Source organism: Microcaecilia unicolor, chromosome 1 (assembly GCF_901765095.1).
Source record: "Microcaecilia unicolor chromosome 1, aMicUni1.1, whole genome shotgun sequence".
NCBI lineage: Eukaryota > Metazoa > Chordata > Amphibia > Gymnophiona > Siphonopidae > Microcaecilia > Microcaecilia unicolor.
Genome location: NC_044031.1, coordinates 262,731,876 through 262,748,422, shown reverse-complemented (window position 1 = coordinate 262,748,422; position 16,547 = coordinate 262,731,876). Strand labels below are relative to the sequence as shown.

At 45.8% G+C, this 16,547-nt stretch overlaps 1 protein-coding gene across 1 annotated transcript in view; it reads right to left on the bottom strand.

Moving 5' to 3' along the window:
- Positions 1 to 2,635: 2,635 nt before the first annotated feature.
- The window catches only part of CMTM7 (CKLF like MARVEL transmembrane domain containing 7), a 93,200-nt gene continuing 79,288 nt past the window's right edge, over positions 2,636 to 16,547 (bottom strand). Inside the window, exons 4-5 of the mRNA XM_030190022.1 lie at positions 14,016 to 14,097; positions 2,636 to 3,837 (exon numbers count right to left, since the gene is read on the bottom strand). Coding sequence (XP_030045882.1) covers positions 3,824 to 3,837; positions 14,016 to 14,097 — 96 coding nt within the window. The 3' untranslated portion in view covers positions 2,636 to 3,823. The remainder of the gene's footprint in view (positions 3,838 to 14,015; positions 14,098 to 16,547) is intronic.

Below are 16,547 nucleotides of genomic sequence, written 5' to 3'. Positions count from 1 at the left end.
TGAAATATGTAGCATGTTTGCTGGATTATATATTACACCAATATATTGTGTATCTTTTAAAAATATATATTTGACACTGCAGCAGAGAAAATAGGCTCATTCCAAAGCCCTCTTCCCTCCCCCTTTGGGGCCTCACCTTGTTTTTTCTCATTCCTCAAACAAAAGACTTAAGACTGCTTTTAAAGTTTTAAATTGACTCTATTCCTCTGCCCTCCCACCTAACAAAAGATGGACTAAGGTGGACACCTGAATAAAACAAAGAAACTCAGGGGAACCATAAACAGGACATTTGCTTGTCAAAGGTATACCTGCCCCTCCCATCAGCTTCCAGACATGTGCAGAAAGGAAGGACTTGTAATGTGTATCTGCCCCAGAGACTGAACAGGACATCAAAAGACATTTGCCAGCAAAGTCCAGACTGTAAGTCTCGTGATGTCATAACACATGAGACCAACTCAGGGGTCGTGTGCAGACATGAGACTACATTAACCATAATGCCTTGCAAAATATCCAAGACATGCACACACCATGCTTCTCTGCTAACATTATAAAAGGCCTGGAAACAGCCCAGCTCGCTCTCTTGGGACCTGCCTCCTCTTGGGACCTGCCTCCTCTGGAAACCTGCCTCTCTTGGAAACTGCTGCTCTCTTTGGGGTCCGCTGATGCCTTGCTCCTAAAACATGTGCTTACCTAATGCTGTTCATACTGTGTAACAAGGACTTGTAAGTAACATAACTTTTGATCTACCTGTACTTTGTTCTATTTTTATGCACAGATTACCTGTAAAGATTCCTCTTAAAACCTACCTCTCGTGTGCAATTGTATATTAAATCAATCTTTTTGAAGCTAAAATATGGTCTCTTTGTGTTCTGAATATATATATACTTAATATATTTAATTTATTGCAATTATCACCTTTGGTGATTGGTTGGAGAATTAATATCCTAAAACTTATAAATACAGCGCTTGCTCTTAAATTATAAACAGTAGCGAGTTGCTCTCGAGCTATTTTCCCCAAAATAACTCATTTCTTCCAACATATTAATTGCTGGAGAAGTGGGTAGAATTTCTTGTAACACTTCTTTGTTACTGTCCAACTTAAGTCCTTCCAGGTTCAAAGTATAACCCATGGTTTAATAGAATCACACTGAATGCTGCAGCATTTCTGCTTTGGTGGATGTGTGGGTGGTTGTGGTTAGGTCTGTGGGTGGTGAAGAGGGTGTCCGTTCATGGTACCTTCTCATCCTTTATGTTCCAAATATAATATACTTCACTTTAAGTTTTCCACTTATATGAGAGTCTGAAGATTTCCTGATGTTTACCCTCAAGAGACCAGAAAGATTTCACATAACTCATTACCAAATTGTGTAGCTGCACTGTCGTTATATGGGGACACCCTGAATCGGCTTCATAGGAAGTATGAGCAACTCAACATATCCAGTAACTGGATAATCTGGATTAAGAAATACCAACGCTTGATGTGTGTTATTGAAATAGTAATTTTACATTTACAGAACAGCAAGACGTTCACATTTTGTAAATGAATGATAGGACAAAGGTTGCAGGAAAATGAGTGAGAATTATGAGCTTTGTCTGTTTGCATTCACTTTGCTTGATTTTTATATTTGCCAGCTGCTTCCAGCAAAATAAAGAGAAAAATTGTTTTAACAAAAACATATATAATATATAAAAAAACATCAAATACAATAAATATGGGTAGAAGACGGCATAATCTGGTCTATATTCAGAATGATTTAATTGGCCAGAAACAGCCTGTTCGGGGTAACCGCTAATTCTCAATGCCACTTAACTGGTTACTGCCGCTGAAAATAACCGGTTAGCCCCTAACACAAAACCAACTATTCTGGGTCCATTCCGTGGGTGGAGTCAGCACTTGGCTGGTTAAAAGTGCCAATATTCAGCACTTAACCAGTCAGGGTAACCGTAAAAATGAGACCGCACAAAAATCAGAATATCTTTATGCGGCAACCCGTAGCTGGTTAAGTTCTGAATATCGTCTTAACCAGCTATGCATTAGCCGGCTCTGCAAAACCCGAAGAACAGACATGGCCCAGCACTGAATTTCCCGGAACAATGCAACCAATGGTCAGCAAAACACTCACCGCTACCGGCTCAATACTGACCCCTATATATAATAGAGAGAGAGGAGAGGAGAGATTGCTGGAATGTTTGCAGACTTGTGAAAAAGCCACACATTCTGCAGCTAAGCCTGCTGGATTTTAGACTGTAACAGAACATGGCCAACTTCTTTGGCAGAACCATATCATATGAATTGTAAGCAAGGACTTCTAGGGCTGGCCTAAAGTTATCAGGTGAACTAGGAAAACCTCCAGCTATACCCCCCCCCCCCCCCGGAGTGGCTCAAACCCATACCTCCAACCCCTGGGGCCAGCATCTCCCCTTCTTGCTACTTCACCCATCACCAGGGCCGCAACTCTCCCTTCCATTTTCCACCCCCACCCAGCCTTGTGGCCAGCATCTCCTCACTATCTCCCCCATCCCCAGGGCCAGCAACCCCCCCTTTCCAGTCCACCCCCCACTGAGCCCTGTGGTCAGCATTTCCTCTTCCACTTTTTACCCCCTCCCCCCCCCCAAGTTGACAGTGCCTCCCCTTCCCTTACTCACCCCTTCCATACTACTGCTGCCCCTGGTATTTCCTCCCACAGTGGCCCCAAGCTTAAGAGAAGATTGAGCATGGCATGGGCCCTGTAAGCACAGGCCTGAACTAAAGTGCTGCTGCCTTCCGCCCCTTTCCAATAAGAAGTCTGCCTAGGAAAGCAACGGGACAAGACAACGTTTTGGCATGGGCCTGTACTCATAAGACCTGCGCCTTGCTCAATCTCCTTTTAAGTTGGCCACTGTAGGAGGATGGGGGACAGCAGCAGCCCAGGGAGAGGAAGGCTCTAGCACACAATGATGCTGCATGCGCCCCCCCTCCAAATTCTGCCACCCTAAGTGGACTGGCCCTGTGGGATCATATGCAAGAGTCTCAAAACCACCATATCCTTCCTAGTACTGGTACTTCACTGTGCAAGCAGAACATCAGGGGGTGTAATTACCTTTCATTCATATTGAAACCAGCCAACTACAATACACATGAGTTCATGTTTTTTCAACTCATCCTACACAAGCACACAGCTGCCTGAGGCAATTAAAAAGTTAAATTTGAACTACTTGCCCCCTGTCAATCTGATCTAGGTAACAGCAAACTATTAAAAAATCATTGGAAGCACTTTCTTACAGTAATGTTTTCAGGATCCCCTGAGTGCACTTGGTTAAAACATGTAGTTAGGTAAAAGATAGCTGGGAGTATAAAAGCGTAACAAAGGTTTTGTTTTTTTAAAAAGCATTGTTTCTAATAGGTTATGTCAGATGACATAACAAGACCATGAAAGAGAAGTTACAAAATCTCTACAAATCTTCCCAAGCACGCGTAGTGCTGGAGAGGAGAATCAGCTTTCAGAAGCTCAAGGCAGTTTTCAATCATCATGGTAACAGTTCCAAAAAAAAAAAAAAAAAGTGTCTCTTCTGCACATCTGTGAACTCTGTAAAAGTCTCGCTTGGTGAGAGATGTCCATCTCGTTGAAGGCTGCTGGAGAACATGACAAATGTCACCTCAGTAAATGTTCAACGCAGCTGGCGCTTGTGCTTGAGAATACTTGCATCTGTTTGAACAGCACGTACAAAATCTGACCTCAACAAACGTCAAAAGTGCAGCAGTTACTCAGGCGTACAGTGAATGTCTCTTTCTGAAATGCATTCTCTTTTCTCTTATAACTTTTCAGACATACTCTTCATGTGGTCATGCGATGGAACCTTTAAAAGGGAAAGTCAGTGTCAGTCTGGGATTCCATGAGCAACATGAACATCATCCATATCAGAAAATGAAGACATATAGTTTTACCTTGTGACTAATTTTTTCCTTAGTTTCAGAAATGGTCAGGTAGGTGGCCCACCATAAGTGATTTTATCTTCCAGACTAGTATTTAAGTCAGTCTTGAAACATTCTCAGGATATGCACAATGAATGGAGACAGTACGGGGGAGAATTCTAGAACAGGGGTTCTCACCCTCAGTCCTTGGGACACATCCAGCCAGTCAGGTTTTCAGGAGACCCACAATGAATATGCATGAGATAAATCTGGATACAATGGAGGTACTGCATGCAAATTTATTTAATGCATATTCATTGTGGATCTCCTGAAAACCTGACTGGCTGGGTGTGTCCCGAAGACTGTTCTAGAACAATGCATCTACATGGCACCTATTCTACAAAGGCAAGTAGACATCTCGCATAACCGGGTAGATATGTACGTATGCTGCGAGGTGCAAGCACTTACACCACCTTCACAGACATTTATTAACCGCCTTTATGAAAAGGTTCATCCAAAGTGGTGTACAGTAGGTATAGTTTTAACATAAAACTTTTAACATAAAACTTACATCCTTGGCCGCCTTCAAATCCGGGCTAAAGGCATACCTGTTTGATGCTGCTTTTAACGCCTAACTTGTCACCTGCTCGTAACCTTTATCTTGTCTTCCTTCCTCTCTTCAATAGTCCCTTTCCCTATGTGTCCTATCTGTCTGTCCTACCCTTATCCCTTATTTGTCCTGTCTGTCTGTCCTGATTTAGATTGTAAGCTCTTTTGAGCAGGGACTGTCTTTTCTTCATGTTAAATTGTGAAGCGCTGCGAACGACTGGTAGCGCTATAGAAATGATTTGTAATAGTAGTAGTAGTAGTAATTCTGTTAAAGTAAAATGACCAAATAAAGCATAAATATAATCAATGAGGTAAACTCAAAAACGGCAAATTGAAACCTAGTAACAGGACTAATATGAAACAGGATCAGAAATATACACATTTAACAACACTGTAGAATGGTCATTTAACATATTAGACATATTAGGGGGGAGGGGGTTGGTGTTACCAATCTGCCCTTTAGTGGGGAAGAGGCCAAGCCTGAGGGATGTTCTGGAGGGAAGAGAGCTTGGGGAATGTGAGCAGTAGGGGAGATCGGTGCCACACCTGGAGCTGCATAAATGTCAGAGATATGTGTGTAAGTTATGTGTATGTGAGTCCTGTACCTATGTGTAAAATGCACACTTTGTATGGTATGTGTGTATTTACAGAACAGCACTTAGGCACATCTTTGGCATTAATGCGTGTATGTGCACATATACATGCTCGTATTCTAAACCTTGTGTCACTGGTGTGTAACTGTTGGCACTAATGGGTGTGAAATATGATCTCAGTCTCTCAAATTTACTACTAACACTCACCGTAGTACTTGCATTGTGCCAAAGACAGCTGCCTTCTGAGTTCATAAGATGTACCATATATAGGCAACCTATCCAAATGTGCTTGGAAATTCTTTTTAATGAACTCTGTGGTACCCATAATGATGGGATGACAATACCTCCTATGTGCACATCCTGGTGATACATAAGAATAGCCATACTGGGTCAGACCAATGGTCCCGTCTAGCCTAGTACCCTGCTTCCAGCAGAGGCCAATCCAGGTCACAAGTACCTGACAGAATCCCAAATAGTAGCAACACTCCACGCTAGCAATACCAGGGACAAGCCGTGGCTTCCTCATGTCTGTCTCAATAGCAGACTATGGACTTTTCCTTCAGGAACTTGTCCAAAGCTTTTTTAAACCCAGATACATTGTGCATATCCTGAAAATCAGATTATATACAGCAGTGGTTCCCAAACTTGATCCTGGAGGCACCCCAGCCAGTCTGGCTTTCAGGATACCCACAATAAATATTCATGAGAGAGATTTGCATGCAGTGGAGGCAGTGTATGTAAATATCTCTCATTATCATTATTATTTATTTCTTTACTTGATATACCGCCTTTACATAGGTGAGGTCAAAGTAATTTATATACAAGAAGGAAAGGAAGTCCATAAATGAAATAAAATAGGACATAAATATTCATTGTGGATATCCTGAAAACCTGACTGGATGGGGTGCCTCCAGGACCAGGGTTGGGAACCAGTGACCTACAGGGTATTCCAGGAAGGTCTTGAGAAACAATGACCAAATCTAAAGGTTTGTTACTCCTGCCCTCAAGGGCTATAAGTAGGTCTGACTTTCTAGGTACTAAATTATGCAGATTGTAAAGATCTTGGACCACATGTATTCACATACATACAGCTACACATTCTTGTGGTCCAAGTACCAAGTTTAATGATCCCACCCTTGAGCAATGCAAATCCAACATCTATTTTCTTTCTTCATTTCCTCCCATCCCCTCCTCTTGGAAGCTTCCAGTATGCCTTTTTTGTCCCTCCACTAATTATCCCCCAGATTTCTCAAGAGGTCTGCGGAAAATTGCAAATATAGGTATGCCCTGCAGGGGGTTCTAATGCATCAGGCCCTGGGGCCTTAAAACTCAAGATTTAGAATACTAATTTTGACCTTTTATTAGTGTTATCTCCTCTCTCTTACTCCCCTACCTGCTTTATGAGAAGCCACAGGGTATTTTAGTATTTACATATACTGGTATACTGGTCAACTGTCACAATTCCTTTATTGTACCAAACACAGACCTGACACAGGGCTGAGTTTCGGTGGTAAGAACCCCCTGCCCCAGGGGTCAAAAATATGGTATCTGTTGTTGAATTAATTAGAAATCAGTGGTGTCCAAAAGGAAATGTGTTGAATACACAGATTCCAAATGTGTGCAAAAAACGCCTCGGTGCCAAAAACACTACTGTAGGAATCACAAAAGATCTTAAAGCCTGACTGGGAAGGTAGGAAATAAGACTTCAAGTCAAGTCAGAGGGAGCCAGTCCCTGTTGACACTTACAGACTAGCATAAGGACTTAGGGAGCTTGATATGATTTGCTCTAGAGAATCAGTGAAGTGCCCACAAGTTTAGAGAAATATTAGCGCACTAGGAAAAAAGGCTCGTTTCTGAAACCAATGAAACGGGCACTAACAAGGTTTTTCCTTGGAGAGTGACTGTATGAGAGAGAGAGAGAGAGAGAGAGAGAGTGAATGTGCAAGTGTGTGTGTGTGACAGAGAGAGAGTGAGACTGGGTGCGAGTGTGACTGTGAGAGAGAGAGTGTGTGTGTGTGTGAGAATGAGTGTGCCAGGGTGCCATAGTAAAAAAGGCCCGTTTCTGTATGAAATGAAACGGGTGCTAGCAAGGTTATCCCCCCCTCGCTCTCTCCCTCTGTCCCCTCCGAGTCCCACGCCCCCCTTTCCTGCCCTCTGATTTCCAGGCCATTCTCCCTCCCCTCTCCCAGTCCCCTGCAACTCACCACTTTGTCCATAAGTTTCCAGGTCTTCTCTACAGCCCTGCAGTCAGCCGCCGCCGCCTGCTTGGGGTGCCCCACCGCCTTCAGGTCGTGTTGGCTGTCATTAGTGAAGTGTTTTTGTGTGTGTGATATTGTGTTTTTGTTTTGAGAATGTTGTTTGAGGGGGGTGGGGGGAAGGGGGGTGGGTGCCCCGGGTTGGCTAGCTGGGAGGTTGTGGCAGGGGGCTTGGAGGGTGCTGCGCTGCAAGGCGGAGGGATCCTTCTGTCTGTGTTGTTGTTGGCTGTTATTAGTGTTGTTTTTTTGTGTGTGTGTGATAGTGATTTTGTGTGTGTGTATTTTTTTTTTTGGGGGTGGGGTGGGGGTTTGCCGGTCTGGTGAAGTGGGAGGGAGTGGCGGGGTGCTTGGAGGGGGGGTCAGCGTTACTGGGGTGATACAGAGAGTGAGAGTGTGTGTGTGTGTGAGATTGAGGGGGGGCATGGGAGTGTGTGTGTGTGTGTCACAGAGAGAGATTTTCATGTGTGTCACAGAGATAGATTGTGTGTGTGTGTGTGTGTGTGAAAGTGAAAGAGGGTGGGGGCGAGTATCTGTGTAACAATCTTAGGGGGGGTGCGTCTGGTGAATGGGGAGGGATTTGCGGGGGGGCTTGGAGTGTGGTTTGCTGGGAGGTGGATGGATCCTTTAGGCTGTTGGTGCTGGCTGACATTATTGTAGCGTTTTGGTGTGTGTGTGTGATAATGTTAATGGGGGGGGGGGGGGGGGCGTGGCTTCCAAACTGGGAGGGTGTGGTGGGGGGAGGGGGGTTTGAAGGGGTTTGCGCTGCTAGGCTCACGTATCCTTCACACCATGTTGTCGCTGTCTGTCATTACTGTAGCGTTGTGTTGTGTGTTTGTGATAGACTTTGTGTGTGTGTCTGTGAGAATGTTATATGGGGGGGGGGGGTGCTGGCGAGGTGGGAGTGTGTGGCATGGTGTTTGGAGAGAGATTGTGTGTGTGTGAATGTTTGATGGTGGGTTGCGCTGCGATGCTCACGTGTCCTTCAGACCGTGTTGTCGCTGTCATTACTGTAGCGTTGTGGTGTGTGTTTGTGATAGACTTTGTGTGTGTGTGTGTGTGTGAGAATGTTATATGGGGGGTGGGGGCGGTGCTGGCGAGGTGGGAGGGTGTGGCGTGGTGCTTGGAGACAGATTGTGTGTTTGTGTGGAGAGTGCGTTGATGGCGAACTGTGAGGGAGTGGCGGTGGGCTTGGAGGGGGGGTCAGCATTGCTGGGGGGATGGGGTGAAAGTGACAGAGGGTGGAACGTCTTGAAAGCACGGGTGTGTGGCAGTTCAGACGCATTGGGGGTCATAGGAGCCGACTTTTCAAAATGATTGGGGGTGCTGTTTTTTTTTTTTTTTACAGGTGGTGCATTCCCCCCTCCTCCCCTCTCCTCTGAGTTCCAAGTCCCCCCTCCCTCCTCCTCTCTCCCTCTCCTCTGAGTTCCAGGCCCCGCCTCCCTTCCTCCCTCCGAGTTCCAGACCCCCCCATCCCTCCCTCCTTCCAAGTTCCAGACTCCCCCTCTCTGTTCCAGACCCCCCTCCCTCCCTCCCTATCTCTGAGTTCCAGACCCCCCTCCCTTCTTCCCTCCTTCCAAGTTCCAGACCCTCCCTCCCTCCGAGTTCCAGACCCCCCTCCCTCTCTCTGAGTTCCAGACCCCCCTCCCTCTCTCTGAGTTACAGACCCCCTCCCTCCGAATTCCAGACCCCGCCTCCTTACGAGTTCCAGACCCCCCTCCTTCCAGACCCCCCTCCCTCCCCCCGACTCGATTCTGTTCCAGGCTGACCTCTTCTCCCACTCCCACAACAGTCCTTTGCCTGCCCCTCGCCTTCCTGCGTGCCGCCCACCCAGAATTTAAAAGTCATCTTACCGGGGTCACGGCAGCAGCAGAGAAAGGCGAGCAGGCTCGGCGAGTCAGCTGCCTTCCCTTCTCTTCGCTTTTAACTCTGCCTCTGGTCCCAACCCTCATTTCCTGTTTCTGCAAGGGCGGGACCAGAGGCAGAGCTGAGAGCGAAGAGAAGGGAAGGCAGCCGACTTGCCGAGCCTGCTCGCCTTTCTCTGCTGCTGCCGTGACCCCGGTAAGATGACTTTTTAATTCTAGGTGGGCGGCACCCAGGAAGGCGAGCGGTGACCTCTGGGGGGGGGGGGGTGAGTGAGTGAGCGGCCACCCTGTGGGGGGGTTGGGTTGGTGCGGTGGTGGAGGTCACACTTGGGTCTGTAGGGGAGAGAGGGTGGAGGGTGGTCCAGTGGCACCCTGGGGGTGGGGCGAGCGGCCACCCTGTTGGGGGGGGGGGGGGGGGCGCGGCGGCCAGACTCGGGGCTCTAGGGGGGAGAGGGTGGAGGGGGGTCCAGCGGTGACTCGGGAGGGGGTCGGTCAGTCTTGCGCTCTCTACATCATAACGTTTCGACGTGAGGATGGGACAGTGAGAGCCAATGAAACGCTGAGTTACAGACTTACGAACCCTACACTGCCACAGTGCCACGGAGTCAGTTTCAGAACGTTGGAGGCGCTTTTTATTATAGTAGATGAATGTGCATTTGAGTGCGTAACTTATAGTATTTTATAAGATATGCGTGTAAATGTAGGACCCGCACATGCTCCACCCCTCTATGTACACCTCCTTGCAGTTGTGTGCTAAGCTCCATGGTGCGACCTTACCTTGAGTATTGTGTTCAATTCTGGTGGCTGTATTTCAAAAAAGATATAGCGGAATTAGAAAAGATTCAAAGAAGAGCGACCAAAATGCTAAAGGGATGGAACTCCTTCCATATGAGGAAAGGCTAAGAGGTTAGGGCTCTTCATCTTGGAAAAGAGATGGATGAGGGGAGATATGATTCAGGTCTACAAAATCTTGAGTGGTGTAGAACGAGTAGAAGTAAATTGATTTTTCACTCTTTCAAAAAGTAAAAGACCAGGGGACACTCAATGAAATTACATGGAAATACTTTTAAAACAAATAGGAGGAAATAGTTTTTCACGCAAAGAATAGTTAAGCTCTGGAACTCGCTGCCAGAGGATGTGGTAATAGTGATCAACATATCTGGGTTTAAAAAAGGTTTGGGCAAGTTCCTGGAGGAAAAATCCATAGTCTGTTATTGAGGTGGACATGGGGGAACTCATTGCTTGCCCTGGGATTGGTAGCATGGAATGTTGCTACTATTTAGGATTCTGTCAGGTACTTGTGACCTGGATTGGCCACTGTTGGAACAGGATATTGGGCTAGATGGACCATTGGTCTGATCCTGGATGGCTATTCTTATGTTCTTAATACCACTTAGCACCCAACACACATGTAAGCGCTAGTATTCTATAATCTTTAGTGTACAACTGGCACTTACATTTAGGGGCTAAGAAGGGTGTTTTTTTTTTGTTCTGTAGCCAAGGATACAGTTCATTAAAGTAGTCTATCCTGGGAGTAACTGTGCTTGTGTTACTGTAAGAAAATCCACTTTAGATAAAAGCTGATGAAGTGTGTGTGTGTGTGTGTGTGGGGGGGGGGGGGGGTGTTTCACTATGGCTGAAATTTGCCTGTCCATTTTCACTGAAAGAGCAGGATGCTGCCTATTTAAATCCACCTTTGATAAAACTAGTAGCTCACGGCATTATTTCCACAGGCTACAGCACTTCAAACCCCCTGATTACTGCAATGGGCAGAAGTTCTGGCACATTATCAAACTTGGATAATCATAAGAGAGACATGCATGCAACACGGGGGCATTTCCAATTTCTGCTTTTTTTTTTTCCGAAGTCTGGACTTTTCAGCTGCCCATTCAGAACCTGTTTAAAAGCCCCCTATCATTTGATATTCCATGAAGTCCAAATTGTGCCTCGTAAGACCGGTGCAGCTAATCTCACCTCTTTATTTAAGCAGGGGGCAAGTTTCCACATCCTCTTCACATTAGTGACTGCCCTCATCAGTAAAGAAATCTGGCCATAGAGGAGTTCCAGTGCTCTTACACATTCTGGTATTTAATACAAAAGTGGAAACCAATGGAGTTGGAGCTCAAAACATTCTGGTAATACTCTCCAAGATCCCTTATTTTAAGAGCCACTCAATATCAGGGAACACAATGGAAATATACAAAAAAATGTTAAACCCGGCTTATATAGATTACTCGCATATGTTTTGGCTTTGTAAATTGCCAGGGACATAATCAGGCTTATTTTCGAAAGAGAAGGGCGCCTATCTTTCGACACAAATCGGGAGATGGGTGTCCTTCTCTCAGGGTTGCCTAAATCGGCATAATGGAAAGCCGATTTTGGGCGTCCTCAACTGCTTCCTGTTGTGGGGACGACCAAAGTTCCCGAGGGCGTGTCGGACGCGTAGCGAAGGCGGGACTGGGGCGTGCCTAACAGATGGGTGTCCTCAAGCGATAATGGAAAAAAGAAGGGCGTCCCTGACGAACACTTGGCCGACTTTACTTGGTCCTTTTTTTTTTTACGACCAAGCCACAAAAATGTGCCCTAAATGACCAGATGACCACCGGAGGGAATCGGGGATGACTTCCCCTGACTCCTCCAGTGGTCACTAACCATCTCCCATCCCAAAATAAACAACTTTAAAAACTTTCCCTGCCTGCAACGTCCTTCCTATGCTTCCATGCCTGCGTCACCCATCAGTCCGAAATGCAAAAGATAAGTGCAAGATAATATAAAGATAGCATAACGTTTGGAGAGGTTTTTTTAAGACTGATGAAAATGCGAGCCAGGAAGTTTACATTAAGAAAATCAAGTGTTCAACGTAAACACTGAGCAGCACGATACTAGCTAAAGTATAGTTAGCCAGGTTAATCAAGCGTCTGAAGTCTTTTTTCCTCCCACAAAACATACTTTTGAGTTAGAATCAGAATAATCAGTGGTATATGAATGAAACTTCTATAGTTGAAGACATAGTGGTGTTTAAATTTTGATATAAAATAAGGCAACTTGATTGACCATCTGAATTAAAACCAAGTGATTCTGGCGATGATGTACACGCACTGAGAGGGAAAATTTTGTTTGAGTCTCCAAATGATTGATATAGAACAGTTGTTTGATTTGTAGCCAAGATCCTTGAGAATACTGACAGACAAGGTTAGCTCCTCAACTGATGCTGAAGTATCCATTGTGATATTGTGGTGGAAAAAAGGACACTTCTGGTCAGGCTGAGTTTCACCATTCACCAAAGGAGCATGGTCAAAAGGGAAACTGATAGAAATTTTGATACAGGTTGGTTGTGTCGATTCCACTGGAACCTGATATCTCATTGTGGCTTTCTCATTTTCAAGTAGACATCAGGGGCGTATCTGGACTCTGGTGGTAGGGGGGGCCAGAGGGAGGGGGCACATTTTAGCCCCCCCCCACGGCGCCACCGATCCCCCCTCCCGCCATTTCCGGACCCCCCCCGCCACTGCCAGACCCCCCCCTCGCCACCAATGACACTCTCCACCCCCTCCCGCCGCCGCCAACCCTCCCCCGCTGCTGTCACTTACCTTTGCTGGCGGGGGACCCCAACCCCCCGCCAGCCGAGGTCTTCTCTTCCATGCAGGCTGCAAGTTGCAATGCTTCCTGTTCTTCTGAGTCTGACGTCCTGCACGTACAACGCGCAGGATGTCAGACTGAGTTCCAAATTCTGAGTCTGACGTCCTGCACGTTGTACGTGCAGGACGTCAGACTCAGAAGAACAGGAAGCGTTGCAACTTGCATCCTGCATGGAAGAGAGGACTTCGGCTGGCGGGGGCTTGGGGTCCCCCGCCAGCAAAGATCGGCGATGGGTTGGTGGCGGGCGGGCGGGAGGGGGAGGTGGAGAGGGTCGATGGTAGGGGGGTCCAGGGCGAAATCTGTGGGGGCCCAGGCCCCTGTGGCCCCATGCAGATACGCCCCTGGTAGGCATACAGCCAAATATGGACTGCAATGGCCATATTACCTAACATCTGCAAGTAGGTCGCGGCTGTGTTAGTCCTGCGGCACTGAATCTTCTGGACATGATGCGTTAGTTTTTATAATTTGTCTTGTGGCAGAAAATCTTTCACTTTAACTGTATCCAGAAAAGCTCCTAGGAATGAAATTTTGTTTGGAGGATGAAGTATTGTACTGTATTTTTCGGACTATAAGACGCACCGGACCATAAGACGAACCTAGGTTTTAGAGGAGGGAAATAGGAAAATTTTTTTTTTCCTTTTTCCCTCCTCTAAAACCTAGGTGCTCCGGTGCGTCTTGTCCGAATCCCTCCCTCCGAGTTCGGGATCGCCCTCCCCCCGGCCCTGTCACCACTTCTCCCTACTCACGCGATCTTCCCAGGTGGTCTAGTGACGTCGGGGCTGGAAAAAGCCCCGTCTTTCCTGCCCAGCGCGCTGCTCTCCATCCTCCTGTATGCATTGCTGCCTGACGGTCTCGGCTAGATTCAAAATGGCCGCAGAGAATTGAAGTCTCGGCGGCCATTTTGAATCTCGCCGAGACCGTCAGGCTGCATACAGGAGGATGGAGAGCAGCGCGCTCCAACGAAAAAGTATGAAACTTGCATGCACTGCCTCCACTGTATGCAATCTCTCTTATGTTGCTCTCGTTCATGCAGTAAACATTTTGGAAGTTTCTGCTTGTTGCACAGAATTCCTTTGGAAACTGTGTGCACCCCACCATACTTTTCTCCAATCTTGCTTTCTTTCTACACAGCATGTTAATATCTGTGGTCGGCTCTGCTACTTACCTGCCGTCTGAGGAACACAGGAGATCTTATAGGAGAACCACATGCTCACAACACAAAGGAAGGTGGCTAGAAAGCCAAAGACCTGCAAAAACAGAGAGGGGATTAATTCAAACAAAAATATTTTCAGCAGTGAAATATGTATCCAAGAATCATTAGCTTTACTCACTGAAAACAAGTTGCTTTCCCATAGTTTTAAAATTTATATTAATGCCTTTTAACATTTCTATTGCAACCAGGACAAAGCAATTTAATTTTTTTTTTTAATTTTAGAGTTCAAATTTCTGAATTGCTAAAGTGATCTATAAAACACATTCAATACTTAACATACAAACAATAAAAAAGTTTACTTATCAAAGTAGACAATGTATTCCGTAAACAACAATGAAACAGGATTTCATAGTATTATAAAAACTGATATATATACATTGATACTGTACTGATGTCATTGAGTGTTCAAAGTCAAATCTGCATCTCAGGCCAGCCTAACATCGCAGCAATAGTGCAGGAGGGAATCACATATTTAAAGGCCTTTATACAAAGCTGTGGTAAAATCTGGGCTAAAGTGGCTATGGCTCTTCAGCTTGGAGAAGAGACAGCTGAGGGGAGATATGATAGGGCATATAAAATACTGAGTGGAGTGGAACAGGTAGATGTGAATCACTTGTTTCCTCTCCAAAAACACTAGGACTACAGGGCACACAAACAAAACTACTAAATAGTAAATTTAAAACAAATCGGAGAAAATATTTCTTCACTCGGCGAGTAATTCAACTCTGGAATTCATTGCCAGAGGATGTGTTAAAAGCAGTTAGCTTAGCAGGGTGGACTTCAGAAAATCTACTGCATATTCTAGGATAAGCAGCATAAAATCTGATTTACTGTTCTGGGATCTTGCCAGGTACTTGTGACCCAGATTGGCCACTGTTGGAAACAGGATACTGGGCTTGGAGAGCAATTACCTCAAAACGCTTTAATGCATTTTGCAGTAAGCCTTTTCTCGCATACTAACAGAGTGTTTAAAAGGGCCCCTTAATTTCCAGATGCAGCTTCTTTAAAGATGGAAGGATGTGGGGATGCTGAAAGTGGCGCACCTGAGAGGTGATACCCACTGGCTGACTCAAGAGTGCATTTGTGCTGTGGTTTTAGCCCTAGCCTCTGCCTATGAGCCAGAAAATAATTACTGCAAAAGTGAGGTTGCACAGGAGGAGAGGAACTGCAAATGGTGAATAAAAGCTCATTGTCCTCCCCCCACCCACCCCTGCAGGCCTTGAGCTGTAAATTTAAAGGATAGAGCAAACTGCAAGACAACTCCTTCCTGAAGCAGATGAGTGTGGGCTTGAGGTATATGGGTGTTCTGTCCTCCGACACCTCGCACTACTTTATAACGTGATCCTAAAATGTGTGTAATGCTTTTACTCGTTATTCTCAGTTCTAAGGACTATCATTGCTGCACTTTCTCACTGCAAAGATACATGAGCAATGCACTGTGGGTAATACAGTTCACAGGCAGTGCAACCACACTTGCTTGGCTGTGTAAGAACTGTTACCACTGGCTGTGAGGCTGCCCAGACCTCCTCCCTCGCTCTGCCAAGCTTGGCTCCTTTGTCTTCCTGCTATCATTTCCTGGTCATTCTCACTATCTCTGTCCTGGGAGGTCAGCCAGGTATGACCTTTCCCCCCAATTGAGAGCCATCCTCTAGGACCACCCCTTGCTACCCGATGGCAGGCTCTGTCCCCATTGGTCTCTATCTGCTCCTCCCTGAGCCTGTGTGAAGCCTCAACACCTCTTTGTCCTTTCAGCCATGAGGCATTCCAACACCATCTAGCCAGAGACACAGAGCACGGATCATCTCATTCCAGACAGCTCTGTCCTGCTGAAACTCCCTGTAACGAACCTGGTTTTTTACCTTGAATATATCTTCCCAGTAAGATATTGCACTCTCCAGTCACCCAGCGCTGAGCTATTTCTACCTGACTTCAATCGCACCTCACCTATGCAATAGAACTGCCAGCTTTCAGCACCACGGAGTCTCTATGACCTGGGGCCATACCTCTGAACATCTGACTGTGAGTAAATTATATGTGATTTATTCAATAAAAGAGACTTCATAAAAATAATAGAGACTTCGGGTGATTGGTGTGCCAAGGTTATACTCCAAGATATTGGGGCCTCTAGTTATCTAGCCTCAAGAGTCTTGATAATGTGATACTTTGGTAAGGTTTAAAATTGTATTGTCCTGGTTGATTTTTGAGATCTAAGAAATCAAAGTAACTTTGTCTACCTTCATCTTCAACATATCATCATGCTGAGAGAAGAAGGCAAGCATTTTCGGTAACTGGTTCCATGCTTTGGGATGGTCTGCCAGACCAGTGTGAAAATATTCAACAGTTCAAGCGATACCTGAAGACCCATTGCTTTTTAAAAGCCTTTCTAGAAGAATGAAGTTTACTGAGGTGACTGATGTTTCACCTCACTGTTTATGAAATGTGTTGGTGTATTATTTGTTACTAGTAAAAATGGCCTGTTTCTGA